The sequence below is a fragment of the Drosophila takahashii genome, chromosome 3L (assembly GCF_030179915.1).
Source record: "Drosophila takahashii strain IR98-3 E-12201 chromosome 3L, DtakHiC1v2, whole genome shotgun sequence".
Lineage (NCBI taxonomy): Eukaryota > Metazoa > Arthropoda > Insecta > Diptera > Drosophilidae > Drosophila > Drosophila takahashii.
The window spans coordinates 11,000,820-11,018,272 of record NC_091680.1 but is presented as its reverse complement, the minus strand read 5'-3'; the positions used below and the strand labels follow the sequence as shown (position 1 = coordinate 11,018,272).

At 47.0% G+C, this 17,453-nt stretch overlaps 4 protein-coding genes across 4 annotated transcripts; 2 read left to right on the top strand and 2 right to left on the bottom strand.

Annotated features, from left to right (window-relative positions):
- Window positions 1-40: 40 nt before the first annotated feature.
- Window positions 41-7,032, top strand: Spc105R (Spc105-related). Its single transcript, XM_017150044.3, has 6 exons — window positions 41-176; window positions 244-347; window positions 406-1,184; window positions 1,738-5,683; window positions 6,085-6,540; window positions 6,613-7,032. Exons 1-6 carry the CDS (start codon window positions 150-152, stop codon window positions 6,848-6,850), a joined length of 5,550 nt encoding a protein of 1,849 aa, XP_017005533.3. The 5' UTR covers window positions 41-149; the 3' UTR covers window positions 6,851-7,032.
- A 425-nt stretch (window positions 7,033-7,457) lies between these two features.
- Window positions 7,458-9,860, bottom strand: LOC108063091 (protein ST7 homolog). The gene is made up of 2 exons (XM_017150052.3): window positions 9,430-9,860; window positions 7,458-9,373 (listed from the first exon to the last, which is right to left on the bottom strand). Exons 1-2 carry the CDS (start codon window positions 9,566-9,568, stop codon window positions 7,896-7,898), a joined length of 1,617 nt encoding a protein of 538 aa, XP_017005541.2. The 5' UTR covers window positions 9,569-9,860; the 3' UTR covers window positions 7,458-7,895.
- Window positions 9,861-10,228: 368 nt separating this feature from the next.
- HIPP1 (HP1 and insulator partner protein 1) lies at window positions 10,229-14,473 on the top strand. Its single transcript, XM_017150010.3, has 6 exons — window positions 10,229-11,492; window positions 11,550-12,049; window positions 12,115-12,782; window positions 13,286-13,496; window positions 13,555-13,701; window positions 13,759-14,473. The coding sequence occupies exons 1-6, from the start codon at window positions 10,361-10,363 to the stop codon at window positions 13,909-13,911; spliced, it is 2,811 nt and encodes a 936-aa protein (XP_017005499.2). The 5' UTR covers window positions 10,229-10,360; the 3' UTR covers window positions 13,912-14,473.
- Window positions 14,474-14,750: 277 nt separating this feature from the next.
- On the bottom strand, window positions 14,751-17,450 carry LOC108063069 (uncharacterized). The gene is made up of 2 exons (XM_017150011.3): window positions 17,248-17,450; window positions 14,751-17,148 (listed from the first exon to the last, which is right to left on the bottom strand). Exon 2 carries the CDS (start codon window positions 17,141-17,143, stop codon window positions 14,900-14,902), a length of 2,244 nt encoding a protein of 747 aa, XP_017005500.2. The 5' UTR covers window positions 17,144-17,148; window positions 17,248-17,450; the 3' UTR covers window positions 14,751-14,899.
- Between the last annotated feature and the right edge of the window lie 3 nt (window positions 17,451-17,453).

Genomic DNA, 17,453 nt, shown 5'->3' with positions numbered 1-17,453 from the left:
TTAACATTTTCTATTACTCCAATTATTTAAATATTTTTAGTATTTTTAGCGCTGCCTGTCAACGATCTGGCAGCCCCCTTTGACCATTCACACAAAAATGGCGGCGTCTGTCCAATGAGATTTCAAACTAAAAACAATTTAACAGCGCGATGAATGCAAACAATAGACGGAGTTCCGTGAGTGTTTTGTTTTAAACAAATCAATTAAACGACCCGACTAACAGTTAATTCATCGTTTTTGCAGTTGCGCAAGGCGCCGGCGATGGAAGAGGATGCGACAGCAACATCGACGGCGACCAAACAGCAAATCAAGCGACGCATCAGTTTCAGTGGCAAAAAGTTCGTGCGGTAAGTACAGTATGGGAATTGAGTCGCTATATAGATAATCTATATAGCCTCTATACAGGGAATTTGTCAACACCAAGGAGACCAACAACTGGGACGACTCGTACGAGGTATCCGAACACCATGCGGAGGACAGCACGGGATCGAGATCAGGAGCAGGATCAGGATCAGGATCTGCATCACTACCGAAGGTTCCCCAAGATGCGGACAAGGAGAACGTTCCACTGACCAGCCACCAAGAACGGGAATCGATCGAAATGAGCCTGAATCTCCAGACCAGCGTGGATGTCACCATGTTGCCCGGCGAACCGAGGAATATATCGTCCAGAAAGTCCACCACCTCCATTTGTCTGTCCTCCGAGGAGCGAAAGGTGCTGCAAAGCAGCCTCTACGATCTCCAGACGATGGACAAGACCTATGATCTAATGTCTCAATCTCTGATTCCCCGCACCCAAATCCCGGCCAGCATTTGTGAGGATTCCTCGCTCGAACTGCCAGCTATTAACAGAGGAAAAAGGGTGAATACCCCCGTAGCCAAGGCAGCCACAATAAGTGACTCCTTCATGGACATTACTCCATTGGGATTCGCTGATCCTGCTCTTGCACCCGTTGTTCCTGCTCCTGCTCCTGTAGCACCTCCTGGCCATCCCCCAACGCAGCCGAGTTTCATGGAGCTGGAAGACGACAGCTTGATGAGGGAAATGCGCGAGTTCAACAAAAAGGAGAAAAAGGCGCCGGTTCATAAGTCACTTTTCATGGACATAGAGGAGGCGCAAAAGGAGATCAAGAATAAAACCCAACATGGACCAGTTGATATATCCTTCGACTGCCCTTTGAATGGTTTGTATGGCTTAGCCCGGAATTCCTTTCCAATTTTTATTTATACACTGGTGGCAAAAATAATAGAAACGATTTCTTCTCATTTTCTCACTAATGAAAGCTTTTTTAAAGTATATTCTAATAGCTTAATTTACAATCGTGTTTTTAAATATTCTTCTTTACAATTGTAGTCTATTTTGAAGAAATGAAGAACTTAACTCTGCCCAAAATGAAGAAAACACGGAAAATATAGGCAACAATTTTGAGGTTATCTTCGATTTTATTTTTTAAAAAACACTTAAAAATTCTATAATTTGTTATTATATTTTTTGTTTGGTAGCTGATAAAATGACCTAAAAAATAAGGTATGTTTCATTAAGATCGGTCCACAACTTACTGAAATACAATTAGCGAAAATTTAGTTTAGTTTTGAATATGATTACATCGCTAATTGCTATCAGATTTGTAATGTTCTAAATGACATTCATTTTATTATTCGTAATTATATTGAAAAGGAATTTCTAAAAAAGCCAATTAGATACATTCAACTAAAATGCCCCACTTTATTTCCCAGTTTCCGAGGACCGGGATCGCTCGCCATCGAATTCCTTCGAGAGCAACAACAGCACCATCAATTTCATGAAGGACGAGTCCATGCTCATACCCTTCGACATGATTTCGGGAAAGAACATTAGCAAGAAGCTAAACTTTCGCCAACTGAACGATGAGCTGGAGGCGGGAAAGATTCAGATTTTCCCAAATGGTCCAAAAACGCCAACGACGGATCGCAAGGCCAAGAGAAATCGTTTCTTTCATGGTCTTGAAGAGGAAGCCGCGGATGACAGTAGTCCAAAGAAGGATATAAGAAGCATTAAGCCAAGGGGAACGTTGAATTTCAGTGAGAATATGACCATGTCGCCGGCGCTAGCAAGTCCAGTTCGCAAGGACAAGGAGAAACAGAAGGCGCTGGATGACAAGAGAAAGTATCGATTGTCGCAGGCGGATGAGCTAATGCTGGACAACACGAATTTCCTGGCCCATGCCAAATTGGGCGACGAGACTCAGTCGAGAAATACGTCCAAGAATTCTACAAGAAGGGAGACCACATATGAAAATTCCGAACTGAATTTGGAATATCCCGCCAGCAGTCAGAGCTTTCAGCCTATGCCAAACTCCAAGTCTCGACAGACTATTAATACGGCCGAGGAAATGCTGCAGGATCAGTTAGATTTTCCTACTTATCCTGGAAAGAAAAGTGTTCCCGCACGTCGCACTTTACATCTCAATGAATCCATTGATCAGGAAGCGAATGATATGCACGTTAGGAAGAAGATTGTGACCACGGAGCAGATCGTCTATGAAAAGTCTACAATTAACCAGCAGGGCTGCACCAAAACCAAGCGCAGGGAGACCATTTTATTGCAGGAAAGCATGGAGCAGGACATCATAAGTCCCCTCAAGGAACTACATTTAAAACCCAGCGCTGTTCCTAAAGAAAGGGCCCAATCCAAGGCTAACCACACTCTTTTTTTAGCAGAGCCCATGGAAGAGGATTCGCTGTGTAATATAAAAGACTTGGAAGTTTATGATGCGAGTACTGAAGGAGTACCAACTGAAACCATAGGAGCGATAAACCAATCGAACGCAAATGCTCGCTCCAAATCCAGACAAACTCTAGTAATGTCAGAACCCATAGAGGAGGATGAGAGTGTTCCGCAGACCAAGACCAACTCAATAACCCTAAAAACTATTGATAGATCAGCTGCACCGCAGCGACAAAAATCCAGGCACACTCTCTTAATGTCTGAGCCAATTGAAGAAGAACTTGCTGGAGCCAATCAATCCCGTTTAAAATCAAGAAACACTCTTCTCATGCAGGAGCCAATTCAAGAGGATTTGGTAGTTCAAAAGGAAGACCATTTAGTTGGACAGCAAAGATTTAAGTCAAGGCAAACGCTCGTCAATGCCGAACCCATTGAAGAAGATGTTTCAGTAGCTGAGGCGCAAACTAAAAAGGCGGATTGCTCGACTTCCAAGGCAAGTCGCACTCTTCTAAAGTCAGAAACAATAGACGAAGATGTGTGGCAGCAGAAACCGGCGGATCAAACCAGGGAAGAGCTTAATGATAAGTCCATAAAGTCGAGACTGAATATTCGGATGTCGGAAACTATAGAAGAGGGTCACAAAAATAATCAGTCTCATTATAAGTCAAGACATACTGATATTAAGGAAGAACCTATTGAAGGCACGACAACTAAAAACCACAGTCGATCATCCAAATCTCACCAAAACCAACTAATGGCAGAACCCGGTAATAAAGATGAGTCAATGGCCTACAAAAAAAATCCATCTCATTGTATGTCAAATCGCACAGTGTTTATGGAAGAATCCATTAGGGAAGTTGCATCTGAAACCACTGGCCAGCCAACCAAACCTCGTCAAACTCTCCTTGTGGCCGAACCCATAGAGGAAGATGAGGAAATTTATAATAAGCCAGGCGAATCTATGAGGCAAATGACTCATAGAGTGAATGACCAAACGATGCGTCAAACGCTTAATAAGGCTGAACCAATAGAAGAGGATTCGGAGGTCTGGAAAGAGCCAACGAAAAAATCGATCTTTTCTAAATCCGACCAAGTATCTACACATCGATCTTCAAAATCAAGAAACACACTTGTTTTGGCGGAGCCCATAGAGGAGGATTCCGACGCCCTTAAACCAGCAAATCATCACGGGGGTCACCATCAACGGAAGCCACGAATCACTCTTATCACACATGAATCCATTCAGGAAGACTTCAAAAACGGAATGGAGGAAAGTCGACCGCAGATGTCCAAGCACAGACAAACGCTTCTTAAGGCGGAACCCATCGAAGAAGATATCAGTGTCCATCCTAAAAGCAAGAACAATATGGAAAATAAGAGTGCAACACACTCTAGTGGATATGCGACATCGAAATCCAGACAAACTTTGCTTATTCCGGAACCCATTGAGGAGGATGATCTTCAAAGTTATAACCATGGAGGAATCAAAGGTTCGACCGAGTCTATTGAAGAAGATGTAGCCGCATTACCAGCTGAAAATTCTAAAAATACCATGATTTCAATGAAGCACAATGCGGTTTCTGCAGCTCCGTTTTCCAAAAGACATACTTTGCTCCTATCAGAAGCCATGGAAGAGGACGAGGAAAGTCCCGGACTAAATTATAATGCAGCTAAGGAGCAAAATTCTGGAAAATTTAAGGGAATGTTGAACGCACTCAAGGGCTCTATATTCGGTCGTTCCTTGCCAAAAGAAGAGAAAGAGATTCGTGGCAGTGCTAAGACTCACCAAACCATGCTAATGTCCGAGTCAATGGACTTCGAAAGTCCTTTAAAAAGCACAGACTTCGATGCAATCACTCCAGTGCCGAATACCAGAATATTATCAAGAATCAAACAATTGTCCACTTACACGCCCGGAATGTCCTTGACTGAGTTCGAGGATCAGGAGAAGATGTGCAAGACACCGGTACACGAAAAGATCCAAGGGATTTCAGGAAGAAAGGAATCAGAATCCGTGCTGGGAACTCCAATACGTCACGTCATGCTGAAACGCTTGCCCTCACATCTCACACCCAATCTGCCAGAGTCGAAAAAGCGACATACCATGCATCTGTTTGCGGACAGCAACATGGATATTACCATAGATGATGAGGAGCAGGAAGGTGCTTGGGCTACGACCAACACGAATAAATCCCGCAGGACCTTTACGGTGGATCCGATGGACGCGTCGGTGCAGCCAGTTAGGGATTATCATCCAGCGATGGCAGAGTTGAACAAGAAGAGCTCTCTCGACATGCTGGAGTTGCCACAACCATTAAAATTAGAGTGTGTAGATGCGGAGGAGAAACCCATAACCATCTCGGATGTGACGACTTACTTCGAGGAGCAGCGCAGGTCCAGCGAAAGGGAGAGCGGCAGCTCCAGCGATAGAACCTTCAAGAGCTATGCCGCTGCGAACTCGAAATTCATTAACCTGACCATGAACACGACAATCTTTGCAGCCACAGAAGATTTGGATGGCGAGGAGAGGGAAATAGAAATAGATAAGGAGCGACTTAGTCTGGTTTCCACGCTGGCCGAGGAAACGGACAACGACGACGACGAGGAGGAGGTCGAAGAGAAGCACCAACCAAAACCCGAACTCTGCGAGGATCAGCTGAAACCAGCGGTCATTGCCGGCACCAGCGGCTCCTGCAAGAAGTGTGGAAATTGCAATCAAACCATGAGCGAAACGACGCTTAGCAACGATTCCTTTTTCCTGCCGCTTAAGAAACGCTGGGATTTTACAAGGCAACAACAGAGGTTGCGTGTCATCAGGAAGAAACCCACTCTGAAGGAGGTCAACCTGTACTGGGAGCTGGAGGAGCAGTCGCGGATGTCGAGGTGCCAGGAGACCGACGATTCAATGGACCAGACAGGAGTGGAGGAGGAGCTGACCACGTGGAACAAATCGGCGCTTCTAGAGCTGTGCAAGATGTAAGAAATGAATGGATTCAATGAATTATTTTGAATTTTTTGTTTTATATGAATGCATTAATTCGAATTTTGAGTTCAATAGAATTGAATGAATTTGAATTTTGAGTTTAATAGAATTGAATGAATGAATGGCATGAATAATTCAAACAACAATTTCTTTTGAAGTTTAAAGGGCCATATTTTTGTGATTAAATCTGCATGAATTTTATTTTCTAAGCAGTTAACATTGATTTGTTAAACATTTTCCACTTTTTGTTCTTAAATGATAACAAATTCAATTGGAAATGAATTAGAAAAACATTCAATTTATTTCACATAGAATTGAGTTAAACAAATCAGAAATTACATGGCCTACTATGATAATTTCTAAATTTCTAAAATCTAAATTTCCTTTTAAATAGACGACTTCAAGTTCAACAGAAGCCCATGGATAAGCCCACGGAATCCTTCTTTGCGCGCCTCAAGCGGTTGCTGGTCGACCAACAGCCAAACTGGATATTCGACTTTCAACGCAAGATCTCCCAGCAATTGATATTCAGCCACCGCCTGCTGACCATGTTTCGAATTGTGGTCAACTACAAAACCGAGGACGTGGAAGAGTCAGCCATTAGCGTGGTCTCCATTGAGCTGGACAACGAGGTGACCACGCGAAAGGAACACTGGACAGCGCGGGAGCACTTTCTAAACTATCAATTGAGTCTCAGGCTGCCCTCGAATCTAACTGACGCCCTTGAAGGCAGCGATGATGCGTCTTTCCTGAAGTTCCTCAAGCACATTGATCAGCGAGTTGTGGAGATCAATCAGTCGTTCCACAAACTTCTGACTGTTTTAGCGGCGAAGAGGGCGAGGCTACTAAGGTAAGTCTATAAATTTGTGTTTCTTACTTATTGGAAATCAATCATATAAATGTTGAATCTTTTATTTTTCAGGCAAGCGAATCGAACTATTGTACAGAAGGTCGTTCGAAAATGCATAGAAGAGGAACCACTTGTGCGTCTGGAGAAGACCACTTTTGTAATTGATATTGCCAATACGGAGGACGTCTCCTTTATGGACATCCGGCGCCCCGAACTGCATCTCTTCAATGAAAACATTCAGTATCTGCCGAAGGGAATTGCTTTCCTGGAAGCATTTCTTACCGATCCCGAGCAGTACCTTAAAACATAAACTTTATATATTAAGAAGAACCTATTTTACAATATGTATAAATTAAAACATTCAGTTTCTGCCCAAGGGAATTGCTTTCCTGAAAGCATTTCTTATTGATCCCGAGCAGTAGCTTAAAACCTGAACTTTATGTATTTAGAAGACCCTATTTTACAATATGTATAAACTTAAAATAAATTTGTTCGTTTTTGCCAAACGGATTTTGTTTTTTTATATTGAGGAAATCATTGCTTTCCGATAGTTTATCACTTACCCAGTAAGTTTTCCTTTAAATGGGATGGCTTTTAAAGGGTTAAAGTTGAGGCTTTTCTCCGTTTCAAACCCAAAAAGATATTACAAATATTTTAGTTAAAATAAAATAAATAGAAATGAAGGGTAATTTCTGCATTTTAGTTTACTGGCTTCTCGCACTCTCGTTTACAATAATTAAAATAATAATAAAACTTAAGAATAATTTAGTTTCCTCTTGCGTGGCTGCTGAAAATTAAGGAAAGCTTACCCAGTAAATTTTCCTTTTAAAGGGTTAAAGTTAAGCCTTTTCTTCGTCATAAACCCACAAATATATTCAAAATATTTTAGTTAAAATAAAATAAATAGAAATGAAGGGTAATTTCTGCATTTTAGTTTACTGGCTTCTCGTACTCTCGTTTACAATAATTAAAATAATAATAAAACTTAAGAATAATTTAGTTTCCTCTTGCGTGGCTGCTGAAAATTCGTTTCGTTCATCCGGATCACTTGGAAGCTGGAACTAGTTGAGTGCGTGTTTGTTTGCTTTTGCTTTTGCTTTGTTTATGTTTATTTCACGAAGACAACACAGACATATTAAGATCCAAAATATATATAAGTTTTTATATATATATATATATATTCATGTTATGTATTTAGGGTTTTGTGTGTTTGAGTGGTTTTTGTGGTTTCTTAGCCAGATGGATGTATGGATGCATGTGAGTATGTGTGGTGTTCCTTGTTTTGTGTGAGTGTGTTTGTGTGTGACGTCATTCGAGGGTGGAAAGTGGAGGACTTAGTGACCTCCAGTTCTTCTTTAGACGCGCGACAACTGCTGCAGCAGATTGCACGGCCAGAACGCCTCGATGCGCTCCTTGAGCAACTGAAATGGATACGAGATCCAGGTAAGTACGGTCTGTGCCAGATGGCCCATCGGCTCCGGATACTGGTGGGTGGCCAGGGCCAGCAGGGCGGTTATGGAACACAGGCCAGCCGTAAACAAGATGAAGAAGGGCAGCTCCTTCTTGGGATAAACGGAGACCTCGTGGAACGCCGGCAGGAGTTCGCGATCCGCGCACTCGGTGCACGTGGGATATGGATAGAAGAGATGGCCGCGCTCCAGCGGATACGGCAGCATGCGGAAGGTGCCCTCCCAGGTGCAGTGCAGCAGATTGAGGGCCCCCTCCACCTGTTTCCAGTGCTTCAGATGGAAGAACGCATAGGCCAGAGCCTCCGAGTCGCCGCGCTTCAAGATGTGCTCAGGCGGCAGGATGAGACGCTTCGTTTCCAGCAGATACTTGGGCACATGCGGATTGAACTCCACCGCCCGGTGAATCGCCTCCACGGCGCTCATCTCGGCGGGACTCAGCCCGCGCTTGGAGGCAATGTCCGGCGAGAACTTGTCGGCCACGGCCCGCGCCTTTAGCAGAGCAGCCGTATAGCAGATGGTCGCCGATTTCGGCAGCGAGATGTCGTCGTACTTGGCCAGAATGGCATGGCAATCGGCATAGGCCTGCATCTCCAGCAGCGTTTCGATCAGATTCTCGTGTATATTCAGCACACTCATGATCGAGGGTATCTCCTTGGTCAAGTCGCGAAACATCTTGGCCGCCTCCTTCAGCTTGCCCAGCTTGCGGGCGCACATGGCCAGCCGCCGCTTGATGTAGATCAGCACATTGGTGTCCCGCCGATGCATCCCGTCCGCAATGGCGCCCTGGTGCTGGGTGGCCTGCGACTTGCGATAGTTGATCTCGGCCACTTTGAGCGCTGTCTTTAGTATCTTCTCCGCCTCCATAATGGTCATGGCCTCCTCCTCGGCCAGCAAAATGTAGGCCGGCGCACATTCGGCATTGATTTCCAGCGCACTGTGCGCCGACTTGATGCGCTGCATCGGATTGCGTTCGCGCCAGGCCGTCTGCATGATCTCGTACTCCTCCTTGCGGGCATCGCCCTCGCAGGTGAAGAAGGTCTGATGGTCTTGGGCACTCAAGTTCATGTCGTAGTAGGTCAACGGCTCCTTGCTGGTGGCCCAAAAGAATCGCTGGTACTCGGCGCCGCGAAAGAGATTCAGGGGATTCCGCCAGACCTTGCATTCGGGCATTTGGGTGCCCGTACTGGTGGTGGCACTACCGCCGGCGGAGGCACCAGCTCCGCCCGATCCACCGCCGGATCCTCCGCCGCCATTGCTGCTGCTGCTGGAACCGCTGCTGCTGCTGCTGCCGCTGCCATTGCTCGACTCCGACTGGCCATCGCTGCCGTTTATCCAGGGACTGATGTGATTGATGGACACTTGCTCTGTGGATTGCCAAGGGAAATTAAAAGCTAGCCAGTGGAAGGACAACCCCACTCACCTATAAAAGAAGTGCCGTACTTGCGGAAATACCACCACTCGAAGATCAGGATCAGGCCCGAGATCAGGCTGGAGGTCCCTGTGAGCGCCACGTAGAACTTGGGCGTCAGTGTGCTGAGAAACATGGACGAGTCCCACATCCTGCTGCCCGCTGCCTGCTGCCCCCTGCCTGCGAAGTTGTGTATTCGACGCTCGTTTCGCTGTCGCTGCTGTTGCCCCAGCTCCGTCCGGAGTTTGCCGCTCGCCGGGATGCGCCTGGGGTGCCTGCGGTTGTTGCGAATACTCTGTGCACTCGCACTGACCGCCGCCGAGGGGTTGGATCAATTAACGGTTGCCTTTCCTGGCGCTATCCTTGCGCGAATCCTTGCTGCGGATGAGACTTTTTTCCATCAAGTATTCGAAAGGGGGGTAGAGGTGGAGATACATCGATGCCAACATCGGAGTCATCGGTAGCATCGATTACTACTGTCCGCAATCATCGATGTTTTTTCCACCTCTAAGCGATGTTGGAAAATAACACTTTTCCCAGAAATTTCTGCTTTCCTCTGTTTTTATAAATATTTAAATAAATATTAAATAAATATTTTGTCTAGTCCCGCAATAAAAATTATATTTGTATTGTATGGTGAGTTGTCGTTTTTTTTACCAACAAAAATTAAAAATAAAATAATTATTAAATCTCAAAAATATTTGATTTTACCCACTTAAATTATTTTTTGAATATATTTAAAATTTTCCCAGTTGCTAGTTCTCCCGTACCGATAGTTTCCCAACTATCGATAGACTCCTCCCAACCTGCGCACCACTAAAAAATGGCCGCTTTGCAGCAAGTGCACTTTTTTTTGTATTAGACTAATCCGATCGAAACGCGCACGTAAAGCCCCGAATTGGAGCTGCTGTTGAACGGAAAGCCATCAGTGGGCAGCGGAATCATGGAGCAGGTGACGGAGACCAAGGTTCAAACGCCGGAGACGGTCCAACCGGAGGAATCTCCCCGAAAAGTTGAGCAATCTGAGGGCACGGAACCCAAAACAGCGGCGTTGGAAACGCCACCAAAAAGTGCGGGTCCCACTGATTTGGAGGATGAGCTGGCAAATCTCAATGGTGGCGACGAGCTAGAGGCCGGCCTGGACGAACTGAGCTCGCTGGAGCAGGAGATAGCCAAGCTGCATCACATTCGACCCCCGGAGGCTGCAGATTCCGCAGCAGATTCCGCCACTCCAAGTGGCGGCCACCCGAGTGATAATCTCGGACTGGAGGCACGCCTGGGCGGTGAGGACGCGAGCGGCGAGTCGCCACTCCTCGAAGATGGCCACGATCCCTCGGGCAACGGCCAGGTCAGCGAATCCCCCCTGGAAGAGGTGGATCTGATAGCCCTGCTCAAGGGAACAGACACTAGTCACGAGCAGCCCGCCGAGAAATGCGCCCTGGAGAAGGCTCTCTCGGAGTTGGACGGCGTGGAGGGGGAAGCGGATGTGGGTGTCACCATCGAGGGCGAAGGGCAGTTCGAGATCATGGAAATCGACGACGACGAGGGGGAGGCTTCCACGCGAAAAGTCAGTCCCAAGGTGCCTGCATCCAAGCCATCTGCACCCTCCGAGGAGGAACCTCGGCGTTCTTCTATCCCCAAACACAAACTTTCACCGGAACAGGCCAGAGCCGTGGCCCTGGAGCAGATGGCCGGGCTCAAGCCGAAGCCGCGTCGCAAGGAGCCGCCGCCGGTGGTCAAGCCAGTGGACATTGTCAGCTCATTAAACGACGATTGGGATGACTACGACTCGGAGGAGGACAAGCCCGCACCCACGACTGCAGTGGTCACGGAAGTGATTACCCTGCCGCCAGCTCAACTGGTCACCAAAAAGCCACCCCTTCCCTTGCCCCTGAAAAAGGCGACCTCGCCGGTTAAACCCGCTGTGAAGTCGCCCATGTTGCTCAACAACAAGATCACCGGGGTGAAGGTAATGCTAAAGACCGTCAGCCAAAAGCAACTGGCGGCCTCCACAAATCCACAAGTGGAGAAGCCCAAGCCATCGCCGCCCAAGGAGAGCGAGGAGCCCACTACAGGTATGAAAATATTAACTAATATATGTAAACTCCCTTTTAAACAAACTAAATTTCCAGGCTTCAAACGCATGCGTGTAATTAAGAGGAAGATTATCTGGGATCCCGATGTTCCCGAGACGAAAAAGTCCTTTGCGCAGTACGCCAGCAGCACGAAGGCAACGGCAGCGACGAAGGCACCTTCTCCAGCACCGCCACCAGCACCAAAAACGACTGTCAAAAGCATTTCGCCCAACACAACGACGGTTAAGAAGGAGGTGGCACCCAAGAAACGGGCAGCCACACCAACTGCAAGGAACTCCAAAGCTGGAACGCCAGTTGGAGGAGCCACCGAGCGGGGTTCGTCCCCCGTCAAGCGTCGCGCGCAGACGCCAAACGCCGTTCTGGCCAATGGGGGAATACAGAAAAAGAAAAAGGTCTCGGAGATCGATCGCCTGATGGGCGACGAGGGAGCGGCCAACATGATTCACGCCGTGGAGCACGAGCAGCGCGAGATGAGCGGCGGTGAGGTGTCCAACAAGCCGCTAATGCGCAAACGAGCCATGACCATAACCGGCCGGGTGAGTACTGCTACTAGAAACTAACTAGAATTACCATCTAATATGTGTTATTATCTATACAATAGAACCAGCAACCTCGGGCTGCAGTGGAACCCACGCCGCCCAAAAAGGCCACTGCCGCTGATACCGTTTTCACCAAGACCACCGCCAATTCATCCGCCAGCAAGCCACGCGCCTCCGACTCCTGGGACTATGTGTACAAGCAGCGCGCCAGCGAGGAGTCCATGATCATGCGTCGGCGCTCCAACAGCTCCTATTCGAGCAACGCCTCGGTTAGCCGCAATTCGCTGGACAATAAACCCGGAGCGGCCAATCTCTCGGATGATGCAGCCGAGGCGAGTGATCCTTCCTTCAAGTTCCTGAAGCCCGTCAACAAGACGAACCAAAGGGGCGGCGAGGGTGCCGCCTCGTCCTCCTCCTCGCAAACGCTGGCCAACGATATGAAGGCGAACAGTAGTGGTGGTGGCGAGCTGGTGGTCCTGCACAAGGTCAACAAGGTGGCTCATCTGGTGATCCACACGCATCGCGGTAAAGCCGGACACACGTACAGCAGCCATGTGTTGGAGCAGTTGAACGAAACGCTGGCCAACATTGCACGCAAAAGTGAGTTCAACACGGTGCTGTTGACCACGGAGGGCCCACAATTTTGCCAGGGCATCGATTGCCAGGAACTGGTGCAGGGTTCTCTGGAGAAGCGCCGGGAAAGCGCCAGTCGACTGTCCACAGCCCTGAAGTGAGTAGAAATAACTATATTATATAGGGTTTGGAATTTAACACACATGTTAAAAACATGTAAAATTGTACAGTGTGAGAAAAGTTTTTGACATGTGTGTCAAAAACAAAAATGTGAAAAACAATTGTTAGCACACACAGCTCACTTGTGTTATTTACACGACGTGTTATTTAATAACTTAATTGTTATTTTTAACCGTTTCAAAGCATATAAATTTTTTTGCAACTACAGAAAACCCTGAATTTTTCAGTTCAACATATATTTTTGACGTTTTAATGTCAAAAACTCATTGCGTTAAAAACAAGTTGTGTAAAACAAACGTCGTGTAAATAACACAAATAAACTGCGTGTGTTATTTAAATTTCTAACATATGTAAGCTACTATTTTTTAACACTTTGACATTTAACATGTTAATAACACAAGTTTTTTACAGAGTGTGTTATTTTTCGAACCCGTTTATGTACAGATCAAACTGTTATTAATGCAAACATGTACTTTTTAGAACCTATCTGCGCACTTTGGCCACATTTCCCAAGCCCTTGGTGGCGGGCATCGTTGGCAGCCTGATTAATCTGGGCGTTATGCAGCTGCCCTTCGCTGACTACGTGGTGGCCGCTGATGATTGCTGCTTTGAGACAAACTATGCCAAGTTGGGCCAGCTGCCCGAGGGCTATGCTCTGTGGCATGGCCACGAAAAGGTGTCCAGTCAAGTGGTAAGTATCTAGAAATTTCTTTGAAGTTTAGTTTTCTAAAGCTACTTTTTTCCCTCAGCACTCGCGCTTGTTTCTGTTGGGTGAAAGACTGTTTGCACCGGAACTTTTGGGACCGCACAGTTTCGTTGACAAGATCTGCAAGCCCCGCAACGTCAACCAGGAGGCTCTGGCCATTGCCAAACAAATATCCACAAGCTCCGCGGAGGTAAGCTTAACCATAACCATACTTAATATTATAATACTAATATCATATATCCCGCAGATGTATCGCACGCTGAAAAGACTCAATCACTCGGCCACCAATGCCGCTAGTTTTCCGCGTCTGGATGAGGAACTGAAGGCTATTTCGGAGCAGTGGCTGACGGCCAGTTGCGTGGCTAATTTCAAAAGCTACCTTAGCGACGTTGATTTCTAGAGCATAGACTAAGAGTTATTGTATACCATATATGCAATGGTAGATCAATTCAGATACATATAAAACATTTAACAATTAAAATCATACATTTAGTTCAGTCCCTGTAGGAGTTTTATTCTGGACTATTAGACTATCGCCCTAAGAATTTTTTTACACCTACCGACAAAACACATGTGTAATATTCTGTATCCCCATGTAAAGTTTAAACGCAGTGTAAATTTTATGAAAAATTTAAAACGAAGGGAAAGTTAGATCCTTTTATGTTATAGTTCAAAATTAAGGACGTTTCAATAAACGTGCTTTGATCGGGAATTAGTGTTCTCAAACAAAGAAAAGTTTACGACTGTTGATGAAAGTTTACGAATACTGAATAAATCCCCAAAAACATCACCCTTTAAAGCATTTCCTTGGGCTCTTAAATACTTGATTTTTGGTTTCATATCATATTAAATTACTCGATCATTTAATTTTTACCAATTCATGAACTATACAATTCCCCATGCAATATAATGTGTGTAATATGAAAGTAACTGTTGAATATAAATAAAAGATAAACTAAGAATTCCATTTGTTTACTGATTTATTATGGGAGTCTAGAAAAGGTTTCTATTAATGTTTCTATTGAAAAACTGTTGAAAAAGTTAACGAATCCTCAATAAATCCCCAAAAATATCACCCTTTGCGACATGTTTTTAATTTTAAAGCATTTCCTTGGGCTCTTTTGGTTTCATATTATATTAAATTACTCTATCGTTTATTTTTTACCAATTAATGAATGAATTAATGATTCCCTATGCAATATAATGTGTGTAATATGAAAGAAAATGTTCAATATATATATTTGTTTACTGATTTATTATGGGAGTCTAGAAAAGGTTTCTAATAATGTACAATGTAATGCATGCAACTAGATTAAACTGCTACTCGGGTCTGACAGCTCACTTCCGGCTGGCTAAATGCACTATAATCCTCTTCAGATTTATCCTGCCTATTTGCGAGGCTCCACCGTTTCCAGCTCCGCCTGGAGGCGCAACAGTCGCACGTAGGTCAGCAGCTTCCACTCGCCGAGCGGCTGATCCTCGGGATGCACGAAGGTGGACATGTAGGTGACCAGCTCCTGGGAACCATCCTGGTCCAGATCGGCGATGAGCATCGAGTGATCCTGGTTGTTCAGATCCGGCTGGCAGACCATCTCCTTGCGTTCGTGCCGGCAGAACTGGATGATGTTGCTCTGCGAGGTGTTCTCGATGCGGGTATCTGCGCCCACGAATTTTACTAGCAGCACGCTCTCCGTGATCATGTTCATTTTGTAGCTGCCGGTGGAGATTCCCCCGGATTTGGTCTGGTTTTTGAAGGGCAACCCAAAGGATTCCCTCTTTTGCTTAACGTGCCTGAAGACATCGAACTCCTGGTGATCCTCCGCTGCCTTCGTGCTCCTCCGCAGCCTTTGATGTTGCTGTTTCTTCTGAGCCTTCTCCTTATCCTTGATGGCATTCATGTTCTTCGTGTGATTGTTGCTGGCACTTTTCTGCACATTATTATTGCTGCTGGCGGAGGAGGAAGAGGACTGTTTAGATGGCTTAACCAGGCCATGCCACTTCCAGAACTTCATCACAAAGCCGGACATCTTGGTGTCCTTGAAGTGCCACTGGGTGGGCGCCATTCCATACATTCCACTCTGGCTGTAATTCTGCACCACATGCGGCCTGCCTTCGCGGACTTCGGTTAGGACAAAGGTGACATTGCAATCCTCCGGACAGCGTCCACGGTTCTCCACCACCAGTTCGCGACCGCTCAAGGAGTAGATGTTCCTCTGGGCATCCAATTCGCGTCGCTGGCCGTGATTCCTGTGTTGCGCTATCTTCGAGCTGGCCAGCCGCTGGCCAACAATGGATTTGTTGGTAATCAGGGCATAAATCTCCGCCAGACTCTTGGACCTCTGCTGCTCCGTGCCGTTTATCCGCTGGCAGGTGAAGCTCACGTTGCCCGCCTCGAGTTTTAGGTTACAGAGCCTGTCGCAATCGTGGATGCGGAAGCCATCGCCAATGGGAGCTCCCCGCCTGCCCGACAGCAGGCGCAGCACATTGCGGGCTTCCAGTTGCGCCATGGACTCGTGCTTCAGCTGGGCCAGCGATTTGGTGCGCTGTTCCAGGGATAAACTGGTCACCAGCAGCAGATCCAGCACGCCATCGGCATCTAGATCGGGTAGAATCACGGGAAAGTCATAGGCATCCACCTTGCGGGCGGAACGCTCCTTGAACCACCACAGCCACTCGCCGGAAACCGGATTAATGGCCCCCAGTTCGCCATGTTCGTCGAGGACCAGGCAATCCGACTTCCCATTGCCATCCACGTCGATGAGGCTGCAGTCCAGGGCCACCGGTTCGTCCACCATCTCCACAAACCAGGCCACCGCTCCCGAGGAGCCAATCAGGCAGATGATCCCGTTGCGCCGCTCGTTGCCTGGCCGGGATTCCGGAAAGAAGGCATCGCCGCGGTACATGAAGATCAGGTTGTTCTCCCACGACCGCAGACCGCCCACCACATTGACGCCGCCCTTGAGCTCCGCCTTGGTGTAGTTATTGAACCAGTTGTGGGTCCTCACCCGATCTCCGACGGCTGGACAGGATCCGGTGCCATCGGGATTGCCGCAGGGCACTAGCCACACAAAGGAGACGACGGCAAGGAAGCAGAGCAGCAGGCTGGCGATGAAGCAGCCTTTTCTGGCCACCGACATGGGTGTCCTTTTGCCCGGCAAATCCTCGCCAGTTGGATTACCACCCAAAATGGCCACATTATCCGCATTCGAGTCGAATTCACTGTTGAACTGGGACAACTCGGAGCCCACTGCCCCATTGTCGCTGCTCAACATGACGGAGCGGAAGGTGTTCTGCATGTTGGTGGCGTAGGTGCTGCCCTCCAGTTGGAATTTCTGGCCAGGATTGGCGGCCGGGTGACGCGTCACAATCCTGGTGGCGGTGGGTGCTGCTCGGGTGTGTGGCGATTTCAGGGCCAGCGTGTTCGGTGGAATGCGTATCCGTTGGGACTGCTCCTGCTGAGGATTCTGCTGCGGATTCTGATGGGTCTGCAGTTTCTGCTGCAATTTCTGGCGAAGATTGGCGGCGTTGTGGATCTCGATCTCCTCGTCGGACTCGGAATCGCTCATCGCCTGACTTAGTGGCGCATAGATGCCCTGGTGGCCAGCGGTGGGCAGGGATTCGGTGTGCAGCATTTTAGCTGCAAAGAAACCAGGAGGAAAAATCAATACTTTCCAGTCGGTAAAAAAGGTAACGGAAAATAGTACGAAAATAGTGGGAAATCCCCTGGTAAACCCACCTCCGTTGATTGGCCCAGTAATGCTTGTAACATCCACATAGCTACTGCTTTTCGGTCTTTATTGGATTAGGCGAAACATTAATTAATTCCAGTACGAAAACACCCTTCAAAAAAGCTTTCCGCAAATTTAAATTTGTGCACAATTGCCATTCGCAGCGGTGCTGGTGTTATCGATAACAGTGTTGGCTAACTTTAAAACGAAACTT

Coding starts and splice junctions, on each gene's coding strand:
- Spc105R (XM_017150044.3), top strand. CDS start 150: ATGAATGCAAACAATAGACGGAGTTCC. Junction 177..243: donor CAAACAATAGACGGAGTTCC/GTGAGTGTTTTG, acceptor TCGTTTTTGCAG/TTGCGCAAGGCGCCGGCGAT. Junction 6,541..6,612: donor AAGAGGGCGAGGCTACTAAG/GTAAGTCTATAA, acceptor TTTATTTTTCAG/GCAAGCGAATCGAACTATTG.
- LOC108063091 (XM_017150052.3), bottom strand. CDS start 9,568: ATGTGGGACTCGTCCATGTTTCTCAGCACACTGACGCCCAAGTTCTAC. Junction 9,374..9,429: donor GTACGGCACTTCTTTTATAG/GTGAGTGGGGTT, acceptor GGCAATCCACAG/AGCAAGTGTCCATCAATCAC.
- HIPP1 (XM_017150010.3), top strand. CDS start 10,361: ATGGAGCAGGTGACGGAGACCAAGGTTCAAACGCCGGAGACGGTCCAA. Junction 12,050..12,114: donor CCATGACCATAACCGGCCGG/GTGAGTACTGCT, acceptor TCTATACAATAG/AACCAGCAACCTCGGGCTGC. Junction 13,702..13,758: donor TATCCACAAGCTCCGCGGAG/GTAAGCTTAACC, acceptor TATATCCCGCAG/ATGTATCGCACGCTGAAAAG.
- LOC108063069 (XM_017150011.3), bottom strand. CDS start 17,143: ATGCTGCACACCGAATCCCTGCCCACCGCTGGCCACCAGGGCATCTAT.